Genomic DNA, 23,961 nt, shown 5'->3' with positions numbered 1-23,961 from the left:
AACAAAACTGTAATATACTATTTAGACATCCCTGTCCTCAATAGTCTGATGCTTGAGAAGTATTTGGTTTTTAAAATGGTTGGGATGTGAGAGCAGGAAAAGAAAAGAAAAGAAAAAAGCATCTTGAAGGAAAATTGAAGAATTGTTCTGCTGGAGTTCAGTAGTCTCTCAGCTTCCCTTCTCATCTGAGAGGTGGGGTTGTCTGGACTTTGCTGGAATCCCCACCCTTAGGAGGTGAGGGTTACAAGGGTGGGAGGGTCAGTCTTGGAGGCAGAACCCCTAGAAGTGGGGTATAGCAATTTCCAATGTCTATTGAAAGACTGCTCTCCAGAAATCTAACTTGAGGTTCCCTCGTGTGAAGAAGGAGCCTGACCTTAGCCCCGTAGGTGGCTTGTGGATGCCATGATTCCTGGTCTGTGATTTAGTCTCTAACCTGTAATTCCCCACCTGCCCTTTTGACTTCCCGATCAGTCACCTCTCTCTCTGGGGGTTCAGAGGGCTGAGTACCAGGACCCGTGCTCCTGTCATGGAGAGCTGTTCTGTATCAGGCAGATCAAGAACAGGAGTTGAGAGATGTGGGCTGGCCATGTGGGCTGGCCATGTGGGCTGGCATGAGACCTGCAAGTGCTGGGCTGGGCTGGGGGCTAGGCAGAGGTTGGGAGACTGGGGACTGGGGAGCTGGAGGGCCCTGCTCATTGCCAAACCAACAGGACCAGGGGATCATTGGATGCTGTACTGGGCAGGGAGTCGAGGACTGGGCTGGTGTTGGGTTCCAGCAAGTGCTGGCATGAGTCGGCACTGGAAATTCACTGGGTGCTGGACAGATTGGCTAGGCAAGCCAAGAGCAAGGTGCCTCATGCCCTCTTCCAATCTATGGACCCTATGCATAGATTAGAAGGCTCTCCCTCCCTCTGATATGCCAAGATGGTGGCTATTAGCACACCTCGCAGGGAGACTCCAGGAGTATCCGAGCCTGTAGGTACCTTGGTGATGGTCGTCCACGCCCTGGCTGGTGACCCCAGATGGAAGCAACCACATTCCTAGATGGTTGTGGTGGCAGCTGCAAACCTGTGGGTACCTTGGCGTTGGGCTTCCAGGCCCTGGCAGGTGTCCCAAGATGGAGGTGACCACTTTCACAAATGGGGCAGTGAGGGTAGGTTGTGCAGCAATGGTTAGAGTCGATATTCAGAGATACAGTGCTGTGGCGGGTGGTGCTGCAGTAGGTGGCTGCCTCCAGGTCCTGTCCAGGGTCCTGAGATGGAGGCCACCAGGTCGGGGTGACCCTGGCGGCAGCTGCAGTTTCCCAAGATGGAGGTGACTGCATTAAGATTGATTTTCTTAATGGTCCCCTACATGCCCAATTACCACCAATGCTTATTAAAATTTATTTATTTCCAAAAATTGCCAATATATTATCAATTCAGCTTTAAGCATAAGAAAACTTGAACCTAGAGGCAGTAACCTGCTTAAAATGAAAGAGCTAGTAAGACACAGCAGCAAACCTGATTGACCCCAAACTGTGAGAATCCAACATCTTCGCTGTGCTGCGCCAGGCTGCCATTGCCTGAAGTGTGCCCGGGCACACCGCAGGTCATGGGTCAGGCCCAGCAGGTGATCTGACCAATCCCATTACTAAAAGTCAAAATAGAGGCTGGTGTTGAAAAGATTTAGCACCTTACAACATACTGGGGCATTCAGCTGGAGCTGTGCAATCTGAGAGACCAGACATACACTGTGTAAGCAGCAAATCCAACACTCCTTCTTATTCCACCCTTAGAAACCAGCATTGTCTTAAATTACCATGATAGGAAAATACAAGAGGGACTGACATGTCAATAATTTACAGACATAAAGGAATAGGTTTGCAAAATTGAGTTCACATTTTATATTACATACAAAATAAAATGTACCTCCCAATAACCTCAAATCAGTTTTGTCATGTGTTGCTTGTTAAATAATACTGATACTACTACAGGCTTATTCTCTTATGTGAAATATTGCATCAATGCATTGTTGCCTACACACACACACACACACACACACACACACACACACACCGAGAGATAAATCTGAACCAACAGTGTTTCTACCCTTTTTGCTTTTTCCTCCCAAAGCACAGAGAAGGAACTTGTGCCTGAGCAAGTCATAAGGTCTGGCTATCCCGAGCTGCTTGCTGAATTCACAGAAGGGGACACAGCAAAACACAAAGCCTACTTGAGCCAAAAAGTACTTCTCATGTGTTGATAATTTTAGCTTAGACACATAGGAAATGAAACTAGCAAAACAACACTGAGATCCAACAAAGAAAGGCTTACTTACATCAACCGCTGAGTGATCACGGTCATTATCATAAGTCATACTTCACGAAGTGAACTCGGGTTGTCATAAGTAGCTCTCCTGGTTCAACTTTCCAACACACACACACATGTCAAAATTTTTACTAATGATACTGCATTGATGTTTATTAAAATAAACAGTTTTAAAATTGCTATATCCCTATAAGTCTACTCTGAACAAACATATGATTAAGTATCTGATGATGGGTTGTTTAGCTCAGAGCCTCCATCTCTGACATAAACTAAGCCTCCTATATAGGACTATCCCCAAGTCTCTCTATGGATGTCAAATGGGCATCCTTGTGACCTGAATGTAACTCTTGAGTGCCCCTTTCTTAGAAACACCTCTCCAACACTTGTCACCTTATCAAATATTGCTGAATTGCCCAAACGAATACATGGAGACATTTTCTTTGATTTGGCTTCACAAGTTTCCTTCTCTAGTACTGTTTTCTGAGTACTTTCTAGACATGGCCTCATATGTGACCCAGGGTCCATAATTTATCCCACAGACTGAATTCATCCAAAGATAACCCTCTACAGTCTTAGTTTAACTCAGGCAGGGGTCGACTATTTTTCTAACACCTGATTCTAAAGATACAGTTAGGATCACACCAGAATTTTTACATGGTGTTTCTTCAAGGGGTCTCTGATCAAAGTGGCTTTGAAGTAGTTTTAAATGACATCTCTGTACCAGCCTTCCAGAAGGAATAGTTGCTTTCTCAGAGAAACCTGTGCTGTGTTCTCTGTGAATGTCCTCACAATGATACTGTTCTCCTCCATGAGATGAAGAACAGAATCTGAAACATTTCATAACTGTTTGGGAACAGACCTTTACTACTTGCCTCTGCTTGTTCCACGTATTCTGTATACATGAACATTTTAAGATTCACTATCAACTTGTGAGGGGGAATTAACTCACTTTATGCACGCAGATGCTATGGCTGTGTACAAACTGAAATCAAAGGGATGCCTGACTTCCACAAAGTGAGTGTGGTCGAGGAGGGCTTGTGGTAGCCCTGCACCTGCTAATCAGGCAGGCTTTAGGGCCAATGTCTAATATGTGAATGGACATTATTATAGTCTAGATACTAGCTGTTCCCCCTCAAGGTTCAAAAGCGAAATGATTAGATGAGAACTTTAGCCTAGTCAGTCTACTGATATGAAATAACTGGATGGTAACTGTAGGCAGATGAGTGTGACAGGAAGAGGGCAGTCACGGTCACAGGGGATGTGCCTTCAGGGTTCTCATTTTGTCCCCCCATGTTCCTCATGGCCATGCCTCGAGCTGTTTTCCTCTACCACACCCTTTCTCCAGGTGTTCTGCCTCACCTGAGACCCAGAGCTATGAAATAGGATGTCTGTGGTCTAAGACCTCTGAAACGTGAGCCAAAGTAAACTTTTCCTCTCTAATTGTTCTGGTCAGGTCTTTTGGTCACAGTGACAAAAGGGCTGACTGAAACAAACATGATCAGAATGATGGAGACAGGAGGCAAGTCTGTTTTGAAGATCACTACAATAGGCTGGGTTTTGTCCCCCTGAATTCATAGGTTGAAATTCTAATGCCTAGTACCAATGATGTGACTAGATTTGTAGATAAGGTCCTTAAATGTTTAATTAAGTTTAAATGAATTCATGGGGTGAGACTGAATCCAATAGGACTGTTGCTCAAATAAAAGGAGGAGATTAGGACACAGCATGCCCACAGGGAAGACTGTGAAGACCTCGGGGTTTGCAAGCCAAAGGGAGAGGGCACAGAAGACACCAATCTTTATTATGGCAGCCTTAGAAAACTAATAAAATCATGGTGGTAGGTGACATCAGTTCCAGAATTCCATGATCTGCACAGTGTAGTGGAATGGTCCTCATCCAGACCTAGGCATCAAAAACCCTGGAAGAATAAAAGACACTCAGATGGAGAAGACAGAGTCTATGGCAGAAGGAACACTTCTTCCACTCTAACTGCGCTCCCCCAAGACAGGCGTGCTGGGAAAAAGCAGGAATACCCATCGATAAGAGTCCAAAGCCCAGATTCTAATACCAATGGTTTGCCACACTTTGCAAGAACTTCAGTGCATCTGATCTTCAGCCATCTCATTGGGAAAGCAACCATATGGGCTTTACAGGACTACTCAAGCAGATGATGGACATGAATTTGCTAACTCTGACAAGCTCTACAAATGTGAGCAGCTCTTCTTATTATTTTTACTCCTGTTTTCACTTAACAAATTCTAACTAGTGGCCCAGGACAAAATGCTTCCAGCTGCACTAATGAATGCTGCCTGCTTCTGCAATTGCTTTCTTCATTTGTTTCCGATTCAAACACCCTGTGAGCAGAGTAATTGAGTTTGAATTGCTTGGGGGATCCTCCCCCCTCATGGTCCTATGCAAGGAGAAACTCACAGTTGCTAATGATTTATTATTTTCCCTCCTAAGTGTATTAGGTGCATGTGCCCAGCACAGTAGCTACATAAGGGGAACACACATGTGCTGTCACTTCCAATGTGAGCATGAATAAATCCAGGGCAGCCCTTCTGCCTTAATCACTTATTCAAGCAGCTCTTTCACCCTCTAAAATGGATTTTTTTTTTTATCTCACTCCACTTTCATGGGAGTTGTGTCTAAATTAGCTTAGTGTCCTCAAGTGCCCTGCCTTCCACTCAGCCCTCAATAGTTCTAATATTCTGGGAATAGGAGAGGGATTCTGTGATTTTGCAAATGCAGAGATATTCCTGTTATAAAGACCACATGTAAACAAAAATGTCTCACATTTTTTAAATTGGACTTTATATGCTAAACTGTGTTGTAAGTCTTTTTTAAGACTCACCACTCAATAAAATAATGATTATCTAATTTTACAGGTATAGTGATTTTTAAATGTGATTTAATTCTTAGACACTCCTTCAGTGGTGAGGTGGGGTCTGTACCCCTCACCTTAAATATGGGCTGGCTGTGACTGTGTTGGCCATAGAAAGCAACAGAAAACACACTCTCAGTGACTCCATCAGCTTGGCCATCAAAAGCCTTCAGCATCTACTTCGATTGCTGGTCAGTTCCCTCTTGGAGATTCAGTTCACCATGTAGGAATTTCTACTACTCTGAGACCACTGTAAAAAGAAAGGTCATGCCTACTCTTGGGTTAAAAGAAAATAAGAGGACCCCAGCTCACAGTCTTTTCTGCCAAGGTGCCAGATATTTGAGGAAACCCTTCTTGGGTCTACCAGTCTTGACCACCAGCCAACTGGATAACCCAAGTGATCTCCATCAATACCAGGTAGAGAAGAAGAACACAGTCAAGCAAGACCTGCACAAATTCTTGACCTGCAAAATTGTGAGATGTGCTGTAATGATAAATTGATGTAAGACACTAAATTGTGGGAGAGTTTGTACACAGAAGATAGATGTAAGTTAGCCCAATATCAGTTGAAGAACTTGAGACAAATAAAAGTCCAAATTTATTCAAGGTCATATTTGTGATTTGTTGTGGATCTGGGATTTGAAGTGAAAGGGTCTGATTCCAGAGCTAATATCTTTCATACACAAACTTTAAGTAGAAAACTCATAACCATATGATAATTATATTAAGTTTATGACCAGCAGAAGAAATAGAATTTAGGTCAACAGAATAACTATAACAGTAAAAACTTCCCCAAACCAAAGGTACAACTGCTTCCATTTTTAGAGTAACAAGTAGGAAAAGTGTTTCACATACTTCCCTTTATCAATTGTGTAACCCTGACCTAGGAACTGAGTTCTGTTATCTATCCCAGTGGCAAGTTAATAACTGAGTCTCCAGTGAGATCAGACCTAGAAAAAGGACATATTCTACTTTAAATGCTGTGGAAATCGTGGATAATTTCCTTCCTCTGGGATGAAAATGCACTAGGGATGTAATAAAACAGTGGTTGGTACATTTGTCAATGATGGCTGAAGACAATTTTCAATGTTATGACTGAGCAGTGCTACTGGGTAGAGGTCAAAGATTGTGATAAACAGCTTACTGTGCACAGGACCACCGAAGAATTACCCAATCCAAAATGTCAGTGGTACTGCTGTGAGAAACACTCTCATAAAAGAATCTCCACATCTTGCAGAAGTTAAACGAGAGAACACCTGTGACCCCAGCAAGATTCAGTCTCATGGCTTAAAATTATATTATTCCAGTTTTCTAACATTCTGGGGCTCAAATCTTTACAATTCTATGATCCCAAGATATCCTAATATTATAAAATCGTTTTTGTACCACAGATTGAACCCAGGGTACTTACCACTGAGCCACATCTCCAGTTCTTCTTTATATTTTACTTATATACAGGGTCTCGCTGAGATGTACCTTCCTAATTTGCTGAGGCTGGCTTTAAAACTCACAATCCTCCTGCCTCAGCCTCCCGAGTTGCTGGGATTATAGGTGTGCATCATTGCACTCGGCCCTAACATTATAAAATCTAAAAGGCTTTAATTGATAGGATCTAAGAAGCCACAATTCTAAATTTATAACATACTATTTATATAACAGATGGTATTCTAAGGGTCTTTAAATCTAAGACTACTGTTGTAAGCTTCTATGATGCTAAGATTTTAAGGAGTTTTAATCAAAGGTTTGAGAGTATCTTGAGCTTTCTAATAAGTTCTGCTCGTAAGAACAGGTCTGTTATGATTCTAAGATAATTGAATGTCGCAATGCCAATCAAGATGTTAACATGCCATAATGTACATTTCTAGATTCATGTGTCCAGGACATGAGAATATAGGTGTTGATGTGAGCAGACAGTCTCTAGCCCAAGGCTTTGATCCCCAAATTGTTTGATGATCTGCTTTTCTAATCTAATAGCAGTATTCTGAGAGTGTGGGTATGCATCAAAATGCTTCTTTCAGTAATTAAGTAACTATGATTCAATACAGAGTTACTGGCCCATTTTTAACTAAGACACATGTTTGTTATAGTTTAGATATGAGGTATCCCCACAAAAGCTCATAAGTAAGACTATGCAAGAAAATTAAGAGGTGAAATGATTAGGTTATGAGAACCTTAACCTAATCATTGCATTAATCCCTGATAGAGATTAACTGAGGGCAACTGTAGACAGGTAGGGTGTGAATGGAGGAGGTGGATCATTGGGGGCATGCCTTTGGGGTTTATATTTTGTAGCTGAGCTTCGTCTCTCTGCTTCCTTGGGTGATGTCTCAAGTCGCTTTCCTCCACCACACTCTTCTCCCGTGATGTTTTGCCTCATTCAGGACCCAAACAATGGAGTTGGTCATCTATGGACTGAGACCTCTGAAACTGTGAGCCCCAAAATTAAAAAAAATAAAAAAATCTGCTTTTAAATTGCTCTTGTCTAGTCCTTTGGTCACAGCAGTGAAAAAGTTGAATAAAATAGAAATTGGTAACCAAGAAGTGAGGTCATTATTTTAACTAACCTGACCAAGTGGTTCAAAAAATTTGGGGTTTTTTTGAAATTTTTGGGAGGAATTTTAGTTTAGCAACCCAAGTTGGAAAGGCTTTAGAACGTTGTCAGTGGACCATAACGGGCAGTTTTTGTGGGAGTTCAGAGGATGAGAATACTAATAGGGGAGTGTGTGCAGTAAAGACAGGGCTCAGAGGTTTCAGAGGAAGAGGACTCTACTGGAAACTGGACTAGAGGCCACTCATTTTACATTCTGGTTAAGAAGTTGCCTGCATTTGGCCCAGGCCCCGAGACTTTCTGTGAGGTGATGCACTCCTTACTCCCGCAGAAGAAACTCTAGGCATGGCAACTCTCAGGTGGTATCAGGAATATTACTGGTGGCTTTAGCCAAGTTTATTGTGCTAATCAGGATCAAAAAGCAAAGCAGAAAACTTGCAGTTTGGCCAGAAAACTGCAAGTAAAACTGGGGCTGAGTAAGATTTGGATGTTAGATACATTATAGCCACTGAAAGAACACAGATGCTTTACCTAGAAATAATAAGAAAGATGGCTTGAGGGCACCTCAGGAATGAATAAGTACACACCAGTCTCAAGGGAGTAAAAGTAAAAATTTCTTCAAGGAGAGATCAGCGGAACACCCTGCCTGCTCAAGGGGGGCCTAGGAAGTTGTTGCACCATGCTCAGCCACCCGGGCACACAGGCTGCTGCAGCGATGATCCCTGGAGGCGTGGCTATGTCTCACGATGGTGGCAGACCTTGATCAGCCACAGGTATGGCTCTCCAGGAATGCAAGATGCTAGAGTTGTGGGGTCATGGAGGCTTCTGCTGATTTTCAAAAGGAGGCCGGGGAGGCCAGGAAAAGTATAGCAGAATTGGAGTCCCTGCAGGCAGCCCCTGAAAGGGCGATGCATGGAGATGTGAGGTGGAAACTGAAGTGTCAGTGGAGACCCCCAAGATTAAGAAATGCCAGTACTGTGGAATGTCTGCCGAGAAAAACTGTAGGAATTGAGCAGAGACAAGTCAATGGAGAGGGCGTGTGGGCTGCAGTCAGCAAAGCCACAGAGCAGAGCCATGGAACCTTGGAACATAGTTGCATAGGACCTGCTTGCCTAGCTGGATTTCGGTCTTATTTTGGCCCCATCCTTTAGTTCTCCCTTTGGGAATGGAAGAGTTCCTCTGTGCCTTCAACGTAGGCTATGCGAACTGCTTTTGATTACTACAGGAGTTCACGTGCAGTTCTCCCGGAGTCTCGGAAGACACTTTAAACTTAGACTTCTTAGCACTCCTAAAACTGATGAGACGGGGGCACTCTTGAAAGAGGACTCAACATATTTTTCATTGTGAGATAAGGATGAGCTTTGGAGGGAAAGGGATAAAATGTCATGGTTTAACTATTGTATGTACCCCCAAAATCTCATGTGTAAGACAATGCAAGAAAGTTTAGAGGTCAAATAATTGGGTTACGAGAACCTCAACTTAATAAATGCATGAGTCCCCCAGTAGGATTAACTGAATTGTGACTGCAGGCAGAGAGCGGGGTTGGGGGAGGTGGGTCACTGGGGACATGCTTTTGAGGTATGTATTTTGTGACCTGAGCTCAGTCTTTGTGCTTCCTGAGTTCCTGTGCTTTGTGCTTCATGTCCTAAGCCACTTGCCTCCACCCCACTCTCCTGCCATGATGTTCTGCTTCACCTGAAGGCTTGAGGACTGGAACCAGTTGTCTATGGGCTGAGAACTATGAAACTATGAGCCCCAAATAAAGGTTTCTTCTCTAAAATTGTTCTCCTAAGGTCTTTTGATCACATCACAGCAGCAAAAAAATAATAATAATAATAATAAATGAATAAATAAATTAATTAATAAATAAAAGAAAAACCTGACTACCTGACTAAAACAATGTTCTTGGCTAAAAGGAAGATACAAACATTTGTATGTATTACGTTGAAAAAGCATAATTTATGAGATACAATTATAAGGTAATTGTATTTTTATCTCCTATTCTCCCTTTACATTTATTCTGTGGATGGCTATGTTCTGCCCCTGGATTCTATTAGAGTTAGTCTGATCTTCTCCTGGCCATGTGTGGATAATTTCCATATATGTAATCAAGAATGAATTAACTTGTCTGTAGTCAAGTAATCAAAACATTAAACATCGCCAAGATTGCAGCTACTGCCCACTCCTGGCCCTGGCTGACCGCTGGCTGGTGCCTGCACTGGAGCGTCATGGATGGCTTTGTCGTCCTCCTCTGCATTGCTCTTCCCTTTCCCAGGCCATCTTCCAAGTCATGATTTCAGGGCCCTCCCAGGATAGGGAATGGCCATGTGGAAGAAGGAGGGATTGGGAGGGAGAGATGCCAGACTTGAATCAACTCTTCAGAGGTAGTATAAGGCCTCCGAGGGGTTGGAACGTGTTTTATTCTCCCTTTCTCTCAGGAAACATGCATGAATTCTTCAGGGAAAGATGTGATAAAGAGCAGAGACAAAGCTGCTGTCAGCGATGTTTCTCTTATTACTCCTCCCATTCTTCTGTCAATCAAGCACAGGGGAGTGAGGTGGGGGCACACCTTCACCTCTGAGGCCCTTCCCTTACAGTCCCTGGGTGTTGGCAAGGTGTCTCTGTGTCAGCTGATCGGATAGGAGTCCCTTCTAGCCTCCTCTTTGGGGCATGTTTCTGGCTTTTTCTAACAAGTCCACTGACTCTTCTCAAGCAAGTTCTAGGATGATTCACTCTGTTCCAGGGTGTTCTCATTGGTCTGCAGGAGACAATGTGCACTTTGTCATAAGAAAGCTGAGTTCAAGTAGGTCAGAGTTCAGCCTCTTTCTTCTCCCTGAACACTAAACACCACTAATATTTTGCCTTTGAAGTGCCTCTGACGTAAATCAGATTGAGTGAGCTGAGTCCCCCTTTCTCATGTGACATGAAGTGGTGATCTGCACCTCATTGCCCCATGCTCAGCTGTGAGGAGAATGGGATGGGAGAGGTAACAAGAGACCCGATAAAGAAACAGCTCTGTCTAATGTCCTCCAGTCTCCCGCCCATCTGTTCAGCCACTCTATCATCATTCATCATCAAGGGAAGGGTCAATAAACTGTGGTCTTCTGTCCCAATCCTGACGAGTCTATCACTGTGACCAGAAGACCTGAGGAGAACAATGTGCTGAAGGAAAAGTTTATTTTGGTTCAAAGGTTCAGTCCATAGTTGGCCAACTCCATAGTTCTGGGCCTACGGTAAGGACCTGGTAGAGGAAAACAGACCAGAACACAGCAACCAGGAAGCAAAGAGAGAGTTCACCAGGGACAAAATATAAACCCAGAAGACATGCCACTAGTGACTCACCCCCTCCAGCCACACCCTACCTGCCTACTCTTACCACCCAGTTAATCCATTCAAGCAGATTCATGCTCTGATTAGGTTAAGGATCTCAGAACCCAATCATTTGACCTCAAACCTTCTTGCATTGTCTCACACATGGACGTGACATGAGGGGGACATCTCATATAGAAACCACAACACTGCACCCTGCCTATTTTATAAATGACATCTCTGTGCAACACAGCCCCACCTGTGTATGGACATGTTGTCCATGGCTACTTCTGCTCTGCACCAGCAGAACTGGACAGGGGCTTACAGTCCACAGAGCCTAAACTATTTACATCTCTGGTGTTTGGCAAGAAATGTTTGATGAAATTCATGCTATCTGTAAGACCACAGAACGAGTTTTGGCCATCTTTTTATGGAGATACACAGGAAGCTCTCTTGCTTCTCCTTTTGGCCAGTAGTATCTATTTGATTGGTATCTACAGAAAATTGATACAAAAGTAGCTTTATTTTAACCTTCTGTCAATCTGTTAAATATTCATTGAGTTGGTACCCATGACCCAGGTATTGCACTGAGAAGTGTATCCACATTACCCTGTGTAATCTTTTTAAATATATGGTGAAACAGGCAACATGGTTCTTATTGGACAGGAAATAGTCATCCTCAGAGAAGGTTTGTAATCTGCAGGATGGTGCCTGGTCAATACCAGTTGACATAACAGTGGAACCAGATCTGTCTGATTCCAGAGAAAATGTACCTTCCTATGCCTGTACTCTCTTTGAATACATTTCCCAGAGAGGGGAAACCAAACTGTGAGTTCCCTTTCTGGTTACTGATGCTTCATTTTCTGTGCATAGGTAGTTCATTGTTGCTATCACCACTATTTCTGGGCTATGTGAGCAAAGGGAGATGCCCCCATGTCTGAAAAATGTGAGAACTAGTTATTCACCAACTCACATTCAAACTGGGGTTAGTCGGATGCTGTCAAAACTACTGCCTACAAATCTAAGTTGCAGTTTAATTTCAAAACCTTTGCTTATGTACATTCTCCCAAGAGGATGTCTTTACCTGACTTTTGGTTGTGAAAAATCACATCAAAAAAAAAAATAAATAAAGGCAAAACATAAAGAATCCCTAGGACCCCTAACTCATTCCCATTACTAAAAAGAATGTAAGAGTTAGACAGGGACTTTTGATATGATATGCTCTACTCCCAACCCAGCTCCCACGTCCCTCTCTAGATGAGAAAAATGGGATCCAAAGGAAGAAAGCAAACAGAAATAATCTGTTCCTAAAAACTGATAAACTACAGAAAGAAAAGACACCAATTTTAGACTGTAGCCTAATTTTCATCTCATATTCAACACAAAAGCTAACCAAGCCCTTTGTTCTTGTCCACATTCCTAATGAATGCTCTGCATTTGCTCTCAGACCCCCAGGTCTTTTATTAATCAGAAGAGAAATGGACAAAGAATTAAAATTTCAGAAATGAATAGTTTTTAAGTTTATATAATGAAAAATGCCATCAAGTCACCACTGGCAAGACCAAAATAATTGCATACGTGAGAAAAGAGAGAGTCTGCATGGCAGCCCCAGGAAAGCAGAGTCCAGCTCGTTTTGGTACAACAGAGAAAGCGCAGGACAAATTTGGTGGGATTGGGAATGGGAAGATGGAGGGAGGTGAATAAACACTGGGTGGAGCATTTTAACAGGACTCTTTAAGATCATGACAATCCCTTCATTTCTGTTATATAAAGAAAAGCAGTGCATTGTTAATGACTTTTCATTTCTCTGTGGGATGTCAGACGAGTGTTTCTTATAAACACAGCATATTTAGAGACCTAAGAAGTGACTTGCTATTGTTCAAAATGATTTACGTTTATCAGTCCTTTGTGCTTCATATGTCCATTCATTCCCGATGGTGCTCCTAGGACTTCTGGACCTTCCATGGTCTATGCATCACCTTCCCTCACTCTTCCGGGCACGTCTTCCTCTCGGAAGCGTCCGTGGCCACCCCCACTGCAGACAGGTACGTTGCTTGTGGCACTGGCATTCCTGCCAAGCATCCATACACAGTGATCCTGCAGGAAACAGCATCGGACAGGAATGAACTGAACCGCAACCTGCTCTGGGATATTGCCCAGTGGAGAGGTTGATGGTTTCATCTTGAGTGAGACATGATACGTTTGGGAAAGACATACCAGTACAAACACATGACACACTGGTGACAAGTAGCAGCTAAGCGGAGAGCATGAGGGCACCTCAGAGGCAGGCTTTGTTCTTTCTCATCCCTAAGCAGGTGTGAGCAGAGAGGTCACTCCAGCTGGCCCCGACAGAGTGTCCTTAAAGGAAGAAGGAAGTTGAAACCCTCTCAGTCTCTCTGTTGCCAAGTACACCACCCCAATTACTTACCTTTCTTGACTGTAAGAGGCTTTGACACACAAGTGCAAACATGCTGGGTGTTGATTATCCTATTGAATACTCTGGATAAGTTTGAGAAATGAAAGACATGTAGCTTGCCTCTGAAATTGAGGCTGAGGAAATAAAGTAGAATTGGCAAATACTACATTTCAAATGAACTGGAGTAACACCCTCAAAGATACCAGAGTCAGACCAATGCATGGGGTTCACAGGGGAATCGAGGGGCTCACTCTTTGTTAATTGGCAATGTCACCCCGGAGGACACATTGCATACAAATGTATGGGATCTCAATTCCAAGGCAGCACGAATGCCCTGTGCACTCATCACTCATTGTAAGTACATTTTGCGTGCCCAGAGCTATGCTTGGTGTTGTGGAAGCAGGCGGAGCTTACCCAGCACGACCACACCCTGTGGGACCTCCTGACCTAGATGGTCACTGGAAGAGTGGATCAGGATTGTGATGAGCGCCGAGGAGAAACCACACACAGTGTGTAAGAAGAGTGAAATCGGGGCCTGCTCCATTGACATTAGGGAAGAACAGGAGTTGAACAGAGCAGGCAAGCAGACAGGCTCTTCGGTTGGGAGAAGCACCGCTGACCTCTGCCATGCTGCTAGTGCTGGGGCAGGAGAGGCAGAGGGGGACAGCAGACCCAGCGAGACCCTGGCAGCCATGCTTTCAAAGGCAAATGTTGGGAATCTTCAAAGAACTCAAGTGAGGGTGAACAATGAGGGACTGCATTTGCTCCCTTGCACCCTGTTCCAGCTGACTCCTGAGTCCTAGCCTGCCAGCCTTCGCAGTCACAGGAGGCCTGCAGGAGTGACGTGACTGGTGTGCTTCAAAACCCTGCTGTGTTCAGCAAGACTGCACAGACACCTCTTCCTCAGGCCGGGCCTGGCACACACATCCTTCCGTCTTCCTGGTTGTCCCCCCAGATTCTAACAACTTCAGGGAATGACTATCATGATCCACTGGTTTAGAGCAGTCAGATTCCAAACTCCAAAGAACATCACGGAGTCACAGTCCCCCAGGATGGATCAGAAGCGCAGTACTAGGAAGGAGGAAGCAGCAGGATGTGTGGAGAGATGCTGAGTGAGGTACAGTCGTGAACACTGCCTCCCTTCAATGAACTCGGAGAAGTCGTGTTCAGTCCATGGTGGGTTACGAAGTGAGAAAATCATCAGCTTTGGTATGGGAAAGATCTGGATTCTTTTTCTGTTATTCCACCTACTGGCTATAGCAACCATATTAACAATGTAAAGTCTCTCTCAGCTGGATCATCTTAAAATGGGGAAAATAACAATAACTGCATGGTATGCTTCTTGAGAATTAAATACAGCGATGTAGATAATTAATTTAGTAGACAATACATAATCAATGTCTGTTTCTACCTTCTTCCCTCATACTTAATTGATCCTACCCTGGAAAAGGGGAGAAAATCAATTGTCATATAGAATCATAGTAAATCTGTGACATCTCAGTGGCAAAGCTTGGGCTGATGACTGGCGGGTAGGGAGGGTATGCGGAGGCATAATCTGCACAGAGCGTTGATGATGGAACAGCACAGCTTAACACTGAAGAGCAGAAAGACAGTGGGTGTTCCCAGCATGGACATGGTATAGCCGAGGTAGATGAGTGAGAGATGGAGGGCAGAGGAGATGCGGGCCCCTGCCTAGCCTCAGAACCAGTCTTCTTTGTGATGACTAAGGTCTCTCACAAAGTCAAATGCATTATGTCCTTTGCCAGGAACTTACTCCCAAGAGGTCCCTGAAGTTTCATTCAGAGGCTGTGGGTGGCCAGTCTACCAAGTGCCCAGACAGGCACAGATGCTACCTAGACTCACCCAAGATTCCACCAAAGGGGCAGTAGGTGTGTAAACAAGGGGAATGGTGACCGACTCAAAAAAGAACATAAAAACTGGTTTCCTTGCTGATGCTACCAACGATAGAATACAGAATCTGATTTTGCTTCCAGTTCAATAATTCAGAAAAAAAAAAAAAAAAGATGTGAGGGTTATCTACTAAGACAGCACAGAAAAAAAGGAGAAATAAAGAAAAGTCTAAAGATAACCCTTTCATAAAATCTTAGGAAGCTCTTGTATGTGGAGGGGATTAAGGAAGGAAAGTAAGAATTTAATATGGCTTTCAGGGTTTGCTTTGGGAATATCTTGGGATATTGTCAGTGTGTTAAGTAAAATGGAGAGCAAGAGAGGTGAAATGTAACATATTTGGAGAAAAGCTGGTAGCTCAAAATTGCTAGAACATGTTGTGAGGGGTGGTTGGATGGAGGTGAGGCTCGGGGGATGTGGACAGCATCAGGGAACCAGGAGTGTTGCATCCCATCCTAAGATGCTCGGGTGTTATTTTGAAGGTAAGCTGGAATTGCAGAATGTCTTTAAGACAAGGATATGTTATTTATATTTTTTGAATATGTAGCAAAGATGGTTGTGGAGGCTGAAGACAGGGAGACCGGTTAGGAGAGTGCTGTGCAGACTCAGGTGAGAACAAAGAGGCCGTGAACACAGGAAGCTACGGGAATGGCTGTAGAGGAAGCTGGAGGTACGGCCTGAGCAGAGAGCAGGGGTTTTCTGCCACTTTACGTCAGTTCTGTCTGAAGGGGCAGAAAAGCTTGGGGTTGGCAAAACTAGGCAGCAGTGACAGTGCAGGAGCATTGGTGCCACAGGATCCTGGCCCCAGGGAACAAAAGTGGAGCCTGGACTCCCACGGCCCAAAGCCAAGGAGGCTACGGACCAGAGGCTTCCTGGAGTCGGTTTCTCTGCAGTGGACGACCTGTTGCTGGTGAGCGCTTGGCCTTACTGCCAGGCATCCTGAGGAGGAGAGTTTGTATCGTTCTTATGTCTTGAATTGATTCTGAAGATCGCCACTACTTGCACTGTGATTCCGACACATTACACGCCCGGGTGTTAAGGACCAAGTTGTGCACCACCACCCCAAATTCATTGTTGACGTTCCAACCCCCAGTAACTCAGAATGTGACACTGTGTGGAGATAGGGTTTTTAAAGTAGTAACTGATTAATACCAAACGAGGTCATTCGGGCGTGTCTTTGTAAGAAAAAAATTAGAGCCCACATACACAGAAGACTGCATAAAGATTCTGGGAGAAGAAGGTCATCTATAAGCCAAGGAGAGAGATCTCGGAGGTCATCAATCCTACTGATGCCTGCATCTTTTTCTTCCAGCCTCTAGAACTGTAGGCAAACAAATTTCCATGGTTGCACTTGCCAGTTTGTGATGTTTGTCATGGCAGCTCTAGAAAACGACATACTTGGTATCACCTTGTCAGAAGGTTTATTTTGGACAACTTAAGCTGCTAAATGGAATGCATGAGTGGAGAATTATGGATAGTTTTCTCAGGACCATCTGAATTAAGGCACTTCTGTGCCTTTTATCTAATAGACAGACTTAAGGTGATAGTTTGGGTTGTCCATGTCAATGATCTTGAGAGCGTATGTAAGGGATAAGAAGGTTTGGAGAAAGCTGCCGGGAGTGGTGGTCAGTTTTCCTGATGTCCTTCTGTTGGCTTCCTATATGAGCAATGACCCACCCTTACCCATCAACCAGGAAGTAAAAATTAGACACACAGAGCACTCTTTCTTATGCTACCCTCCTCTCAAATCCATCTGCAGCCTTTCTGATTCACACAGGATTCAGGATTGAGGACATCTTTTCAGAGGCATTTTTGTTAAAAGCAAAGTTCACACACAATGAAGTCGAATGACAGGTTTGGAGGAACTAAAGTGGGTTCACCAGCTGGGGCCGGTGACAGTCAGACCCAGGGCAGTTTCCTACACTGATCACCATTTTACAGTCCTAGTTCCTTTTTTCCCATGACACTGTTTAGTCCCCACTGGGTTAATACTTTGTCATGTCACAGAAGATTAAAGGCATCATATTGGGTGGTAGGAATGGGAGAATGGGAGTGATAAACAGAAAAATAGCCAGAGTGCTCTTGATCTCAGTAAAATGCTTTCACTTTTAATAAGATTTCAAAACAGATTTCCACAAGTTTGGCCTTACTTGTTTGTCTTTTTTTGTTTATTTTTACAGACTGCATTTTGATTCATTGTACACAAATGGGGTACACCGTTTCATTTCTATGGTTGTGCATGATGTACATTCACACCATTTGTGTAATCATATATGTACATAGGGTAGTGATGTCTCTCGTTCCACCATCTTTCATACTCCTGCCCCCTCCATCCTCTCATTTCCCTCTACATAATCCAACCTTCCTCCATTCTTCTCTCACCACCCCCTCCCCACCCCCATTATATACCATCATCCACTTATCAGGGAAAACATTCCCCCTTTGTTTTTTGGGATTGGCTTATTTCACTTAGCATGATATTCTCCAATTCCATCCATTTATCTGCAAAAGCCTCTCAGTGGTCAGGAAAGTAGGGACGCTTGGCAGAAGTATGTGTGCGAACACACAGACACTCCAGGAGACTCACTTATTCTCACACACTGCAGATAATCCTCTAAGAAGACAGCTCATATTCTGGGCTTATTTTTCCATCTCTCCAATGTTGGTTTATGTTGTGTCTACACCCAGGAGCCACACACGTCTGCATGACCCCCTCACCTTCCTAGAGCACGCTCCCTCTCCATGAGGCATCCTGTTCTCTCTTTCGGCTTCCCAACCAAACCTGAGTTCTGTTCACTCTGGGTTCCTCTTTCTCACAAAGGCAAGCAACTATACTTAAAGATGTACTACTTAAAGGACAGGAAGTGTTGCCGTCTTCACTCTTCTACAGAAACTGAACATAAGAGCAGCGTGGATCATGGAAAGAGCCTTGCTTCGGATCTCCTGCCTGCCACTGGCAGTGTGGCCCATGATACCTGCACAGGCAGGTGGCAGCTGTAGGCTGTGGGGAGCCGAGCACTGTCAACACACCATGATCTCTCAGGCTTCCTGCCTCTCCCAGGCAGTGACTCCTATTTATATGTCCCTTCTGCGCTCTACCCACCTGCTGACACAATGACTGCTTATCTAACCAACACTAACAAAATAATTGAGGAGAGGATCCGAGATGGTGGACTAGAGAGTGACTGCATCTCCCGTCACTCCACAACCCATGATTCAAGAAGGGGAGGCAATGAGAGACTCGGACTAACATAGAGCCACAGGGTGAGTCTCTCCCACCTGGTGAAGCTCAGCCCAGGCAGAAGGCCCGGACAGGGGCAACTTGTCTGAGCAGGGCAGGGCAGCTACAGTCTTTACCAAGCAGCCCTGCTCCCTCCGGCAGCAGGCTCGTTCAACTGCCAGCTTCTTGGAGCAGGCCGCCCAGTGAGAGCCTTTCCACACAGAGCCAGCCCTCAGCCCTGGACCCAGTAGCGGGCTAGGGGCAGCTTTCTTCAGAAGCACTGCATTATCAAGTTCCTCCAAGACTTCAGGTACTGAAGGTTGGGAGGTGATATACTGGAAACCTACAGGGACACTATAAGCAAATAGAGGAAATCTGCAATATCTCAGAGTCTCACTGATATCTGACCAATATGAGAAAACAAGGGAAGAAAATGGCCCAAACAAACCTAGATACTATATCAATAAAACCCAATGACAGCACAGCAGAAGAAATGTTAGAAAGGGAGTTCAGAATGTACATAATTAAAACAACCAGGAAGCAAATGAGGAGATGAAAGAGCAAATGCAAGCATTAAAAGATCACACCAATCAACAGTTAAAAGAGCAAATACGAGAAGCAAGAGATCATTTCAATAAAGAGTTAGAGATACTGAAAAAAAAAAACAAACAAACAAACAGAAATCCTTGAAATCAAGGAAACAATAAACCAAGTTAAAAACTCCATAGAAAGCATAACCAATAGGATAGAACACCTGGAAGACAGAACCTCAGACATTGAAGACAAAATATTTAATCTTGAAAACAAAGTTGACCAAACAGAGAAGATGGTAAGAAATCATGAACAGAATCTACAAGAATTATGGGATGTCATGAAAAGGCCAAATTTAAGAATTATTGGGATTGAAGAAGGCACAGAGAAACAAACCAAAGGAATGAATAATCTATTCAATGAAATAATATCAGAAAATTTCCCAAACCTAAAGAATGAAATGGAAAACCAGGTACAAGAGGCTCATAGGACTCCAAATATACAAAAGTACAACAGACCCACACCAAGGCATATCATTATGAAAATACCTATCATACAAAATAAAGACAGAACTTTAAAGGCTGTGAGAGAAAAGACTCAAATTACATTCAGGGGGAAACCAATAAGAATATCAGCAGATTTTTCAATCCAGACCCTATAAGCTTGAAGGGCCTGGAACAACATTTACCAAGCCCTGAAAGAAAATGGATGCCAACAAAAAATCTTACACCCAGCAAAACTTACTTTCAGATTTCATGACAAAATAAAATCCTTCAATGATGAACAAAAGCTAAAAGAATTTACAAAAAGAAAGCCGGCATTACAGCAAAATATTCCATGAGGAAGAGATGAAAAACAACGATGCAAATCAGCAACAGGAGGAACTTAGTCTAAAGGAATAGCCAAATAAAGGAGAAATCAAATCATGTCAAAAAAAAAAATGAGTCAAATGACTGGGAATACAAATCATATCACAATAATAACCCTGAATGTTAATGGCCTGAACTCATCAATCAAAAGACATAGACTGGCAGATTGGATTAAAAAGAAAGATCCAACAATATGTTGCCTGCAAAGGACTCATCTCATAGAAAGAGATACCCATAGACTAAAGGTGAAAGGATGGGAAAAAACATACCATGAACACGGACACAGCAAAAAAGCTGGAGTATCCATCCTCATTTCAGATAATGTGGACTTCAAGCCAAAACTAGTCAGAAGGGATAAAAAAGGACATTACATACTGCTTAAGGGAAGCATAAATCAGCAAGACATAACAATCATAAATATCTATGCCCCGAACAATGGCTCATCCATGTTTATCAAACAAATCCTTCTCAATTCCAGAAATCAAATACATCACAACACAATAATACTAGGCAATTTTAAGACACCTCTCTCACCACTGGATAGATCTTCCAAACAAAAATTGAATAAAGAAACCACAGACCTCAATAACACAATCAACAATTTGGATTAATCGACATATATAGAATATACCATCCAACAAAGAATGAATACACTTTCTTCTCAGCAGCACATGAATCCTTCTCTAAAATAGACCATATTTTATGCCACAAATCTACTGTTAGAAAACACAAGAAGATAGAGATATTACCTTGTATTCTATCAGATCTTAATGGATTGAAATTAGAAATCAATGAGAGAATAAAAAACAGAATCTTCTCCAATACCTGGAGATTAAATAATATGCTATTATATGATGAATGGATAACAGAAGACATCAGGAGGGAAATAAAAAAATTCTTAGAAGTAAACGAGAACAAAGACACATCATATCAAAATCTCTGGGACACTTTGAAAGCAGTACTTAGAGGAAGATTTATTGCATGGAGTGCATTCAAAAAAAGAAATAAAAATCAACAAATAAATGACTTAACACTACAGCTCAAAGTCCTAGAAAAAGAAGAGCAGACCAACACCAAAAGTAGTAGAAGACAGGAAATAGTTAAAATCAGAGCTGAAATCAACAAAATTGAAACAAAAGAAACAATCGGAAAAATTAACCAAATAAATAGTTGGTTCTTTGAAAAAATAAACAAAATTGATAAACCCTTAGCCACACTAACAAACAGAAAAAGGGAGAAAACTCAAATTACTAAACTTCGGAATGAACAAGGAAATATCACAAGAGACACGAGTGAAATAAAAAACATAATTAGAAGCTATTTTGAAAATCTATACTCCAACAAAACAGAAAAAACTTGAAGACATCAACAAGTTTCTAGAGACATATGAATTACCTAAACTGAACCAGGAGGACATACACAACTTAATAAATCAATTTCAAGCAATGAAGTAGAAGAAGTCATCAAAAGCCCACCAACAAAGAAAAGTCCGGGACCAGATGGGTTCTCAGCCGAGTTCTACAAAACCTTTAAAGAAGAGCTCATTCCAATACTCCTCAAAGTATTCCATGAAATAGAAGAGGAGGGAACCCTCCCAAACTCATTCTATGAAGCCAATATCACCCTGATACCTAAACCAGACAGAGACACATCAAGGAAAGAAAATTTCAGACCAATATACTTAATGAACATCGACGCAAAAATTCTCAACAAAATTTTAGCAAATCGCATCCAAAAATATATTAAAAAGATAGTGCACCACGATCAAGTGGGTTTTATATACCAGGGATGCAAGGTTGGTTCAACATCTGGAAATCAATAAATGTCATTCACCATATTAACAGACTTAAAGTTAAGAATCACATGATTTTTTCGATACATGCAGAAAAAACATTCGACAAAATAGAGCATCGCTTCATGCTTAAAACACTAGAAAAAATAGGGATAGTGGGAACATTCCTTAACATTGTAAAGGCCATCTACGCTAAGCCCATGGCCAATATCATTCTAAATGGTGAAAAACTGAAAGCATTCCCCCTAAAAAATGGAACAAGGCAGGGATGCCCTCTTTCACCACTTCTATTCAACATCATTCTTGAGACTCTAGCCAGAGCAATTAGACAAACCAAAGAAATTAAAGGGATATGAATAGGAAAAGAAGAACTCAAACTATCCCTGTTCGCTGATGACATGATTATATATTTAGAGGAACCTGGAAATTCCACTAGAAAACTCTTAGAACTCATAAGTGAATTCAGTAAAGTAGCAGGATATAAGATCAATGCTCATAAATCCAATGCATTTTTATACATAAGTGATGAATCTTCAGAAAGAGAAGTTAGAAAAACTACCCCATTCACAATAGCCTTGAAAATAATAAAATACTTGGGAGTCAGTCTCACAAAAGAGGTGAAAGACCTCTACAATGAGAACTACAGAACACTAAAGAAAGAAATTAAAGAAAACCTTAGAAGATGGAAAGATCTCCCATGTTCTTGGATAGGAAGAATTAATATTGTCAAAATGGCCATACCACCAAAAGTGCTATACAGATTCAATGCAATTCCAATTAAAATCCCAATGATGTACCTTACAGAAATAGAGCAAGCAATTATGAAATTCATTTGGAAGAATAAGAAACCCACAATGGCTAAAGCAATCCTTAGCAGAAAGAGCGAAACAGGGGGTATAGCAATACCAGATCTTCAACTCTACTACAAAGCAATAGTAACAAAAAAGGCATGGTATTGGTACCAAATAGACAGGTAGATCAAAGGCACAGAATAGAGGACATGGACACAAACCCAAATAAATACAATTTTCTCATATTAGACAAAGGGGCCAAAAATATGCAATGGAGAAAAGATAGCCTCTTCAACAAATGGTGCTGGAAATCCATATGCAACAGAATGAAATTAAACCCCTATCTCTCACCCTGCACAAAACTCAATTCAAAAAAGTAGGTCAAATCTTCAACTTGTTGGCTTAGGATCAGACTTCCTTAACAGGACTCCCATAGCACAAGAAATAAAAGCAAGAATCAACAACTGGGATAGATTCAAACTAAAACGCTTTCTCTCAGCAAAGGAAACTATCAGTAATATGAAGACAGAGCCTACAGAGTGGGAGAATATCTTTGCCACTCATATTTCAGATAGAGCGCTAATTTGCAGAATCTATAAAGAACTCAAAAAACTCTACACCAAGAATACAAATAATCCAATCAACAAATGGGCTAAAGAAATGAACAGACACTTCACAGAAGAAGATCTACAAGCAATCAACAGATATATGAAAAAATGTTCAACATCTCTAGTAATAAGAGAAATGCAAATCAAAACTACACTAAGATTCCATCTCACCCCAATTAGAATGGTGATTATCAAGAACACAAGCAACAATAGGTGTTGGTGAGGATGTGGGAAAAAAGGTACACTCATACATTTCTGGTGGGGTTGCAAAGTTAGTGCAGCCACTCTGGAAAGCAGTATGGAGATTCCTCAGAAAGCTTGGAATGGAACCACCATTTGACCCAGCTATTCCACTCCTTGGCCTATACCCAAGGGACTTAAAATCAGCATACTACAAAGATAAAGACACATCAATGTTCATTGCTGCTCAATTTGCCATAGCCAGATTGTGGAACCAACCTAGATGCCCTTCAGTTAATGAATGGATAAAGAAACTGTGAAATATATATACAATGGAATATTACTGTGCCATGAAGAATGATAAAATTAATGGCATTTGCAGGCAAATGGATGAAGTTAGAGAATATCATGCTAAGTGAGATAAGCCAATCTCAAAAAAACCAAAGGATAAATGATCTCGCTGATAAGCGGATGATGACATATAATGGGGGGTGGGAGTGGTTAGCGTTAGGGTTAGGATTAGGTTTAGGGTTAGGGTTAGGGAGTGGGGCAAGAATGGAGGAAGGAAGGACTGTATAGAGGGAAAAGAGGGGTGG

General features: G+C 42.4%; 1 protein-coding gene across 3 annotated transcripts in view; it reads right to left on the bottom strand.

Annotated features, from left to right (window-relative positions):
* The window catches only part of LOC306648414 (uncharacterized protein), a 171,603-nt gene that overhangs the window by 44,268 nt on the left and 103,374 nt on the right, over nucleotides 1–23,961 (bottom strand). The window contains exon 3 of one of the 3 annotated variants that reach the window (XM_079118555.1): nucleotides 1,079–1,318. The exons of 1 other annotated variant lie outside the window; for it this stretch is intronic. In XM_079118555.1, the coding sequence (XP_078974681.1) occupies nucleotides 1,079–1,318 (240 nt within the window). Of the gene's footprint in view, nucleotides 1–219; nucleotides 1,319–23,961 lie in introns of those variants that run through there. One more of the 3 variants, XM_079118554.1, reaches the window with a different exon arrangement.

This window comes from Sciurus vulgaris (assembly GCF_902686455.1).
Source record: "Sciurus vulgaris genome assembly, chromosome: 1".
NCBI classification, from domain to species: domain Eukaryota; kingdom Metazoa; phylum Chordata; class Mammalia; order Rodentia; family Sciuridae; genus Sciurus; species Sciurus vulgaris.
This window is presented reverse-complemented; position numbering and strand designations above follow the sequence as displayed.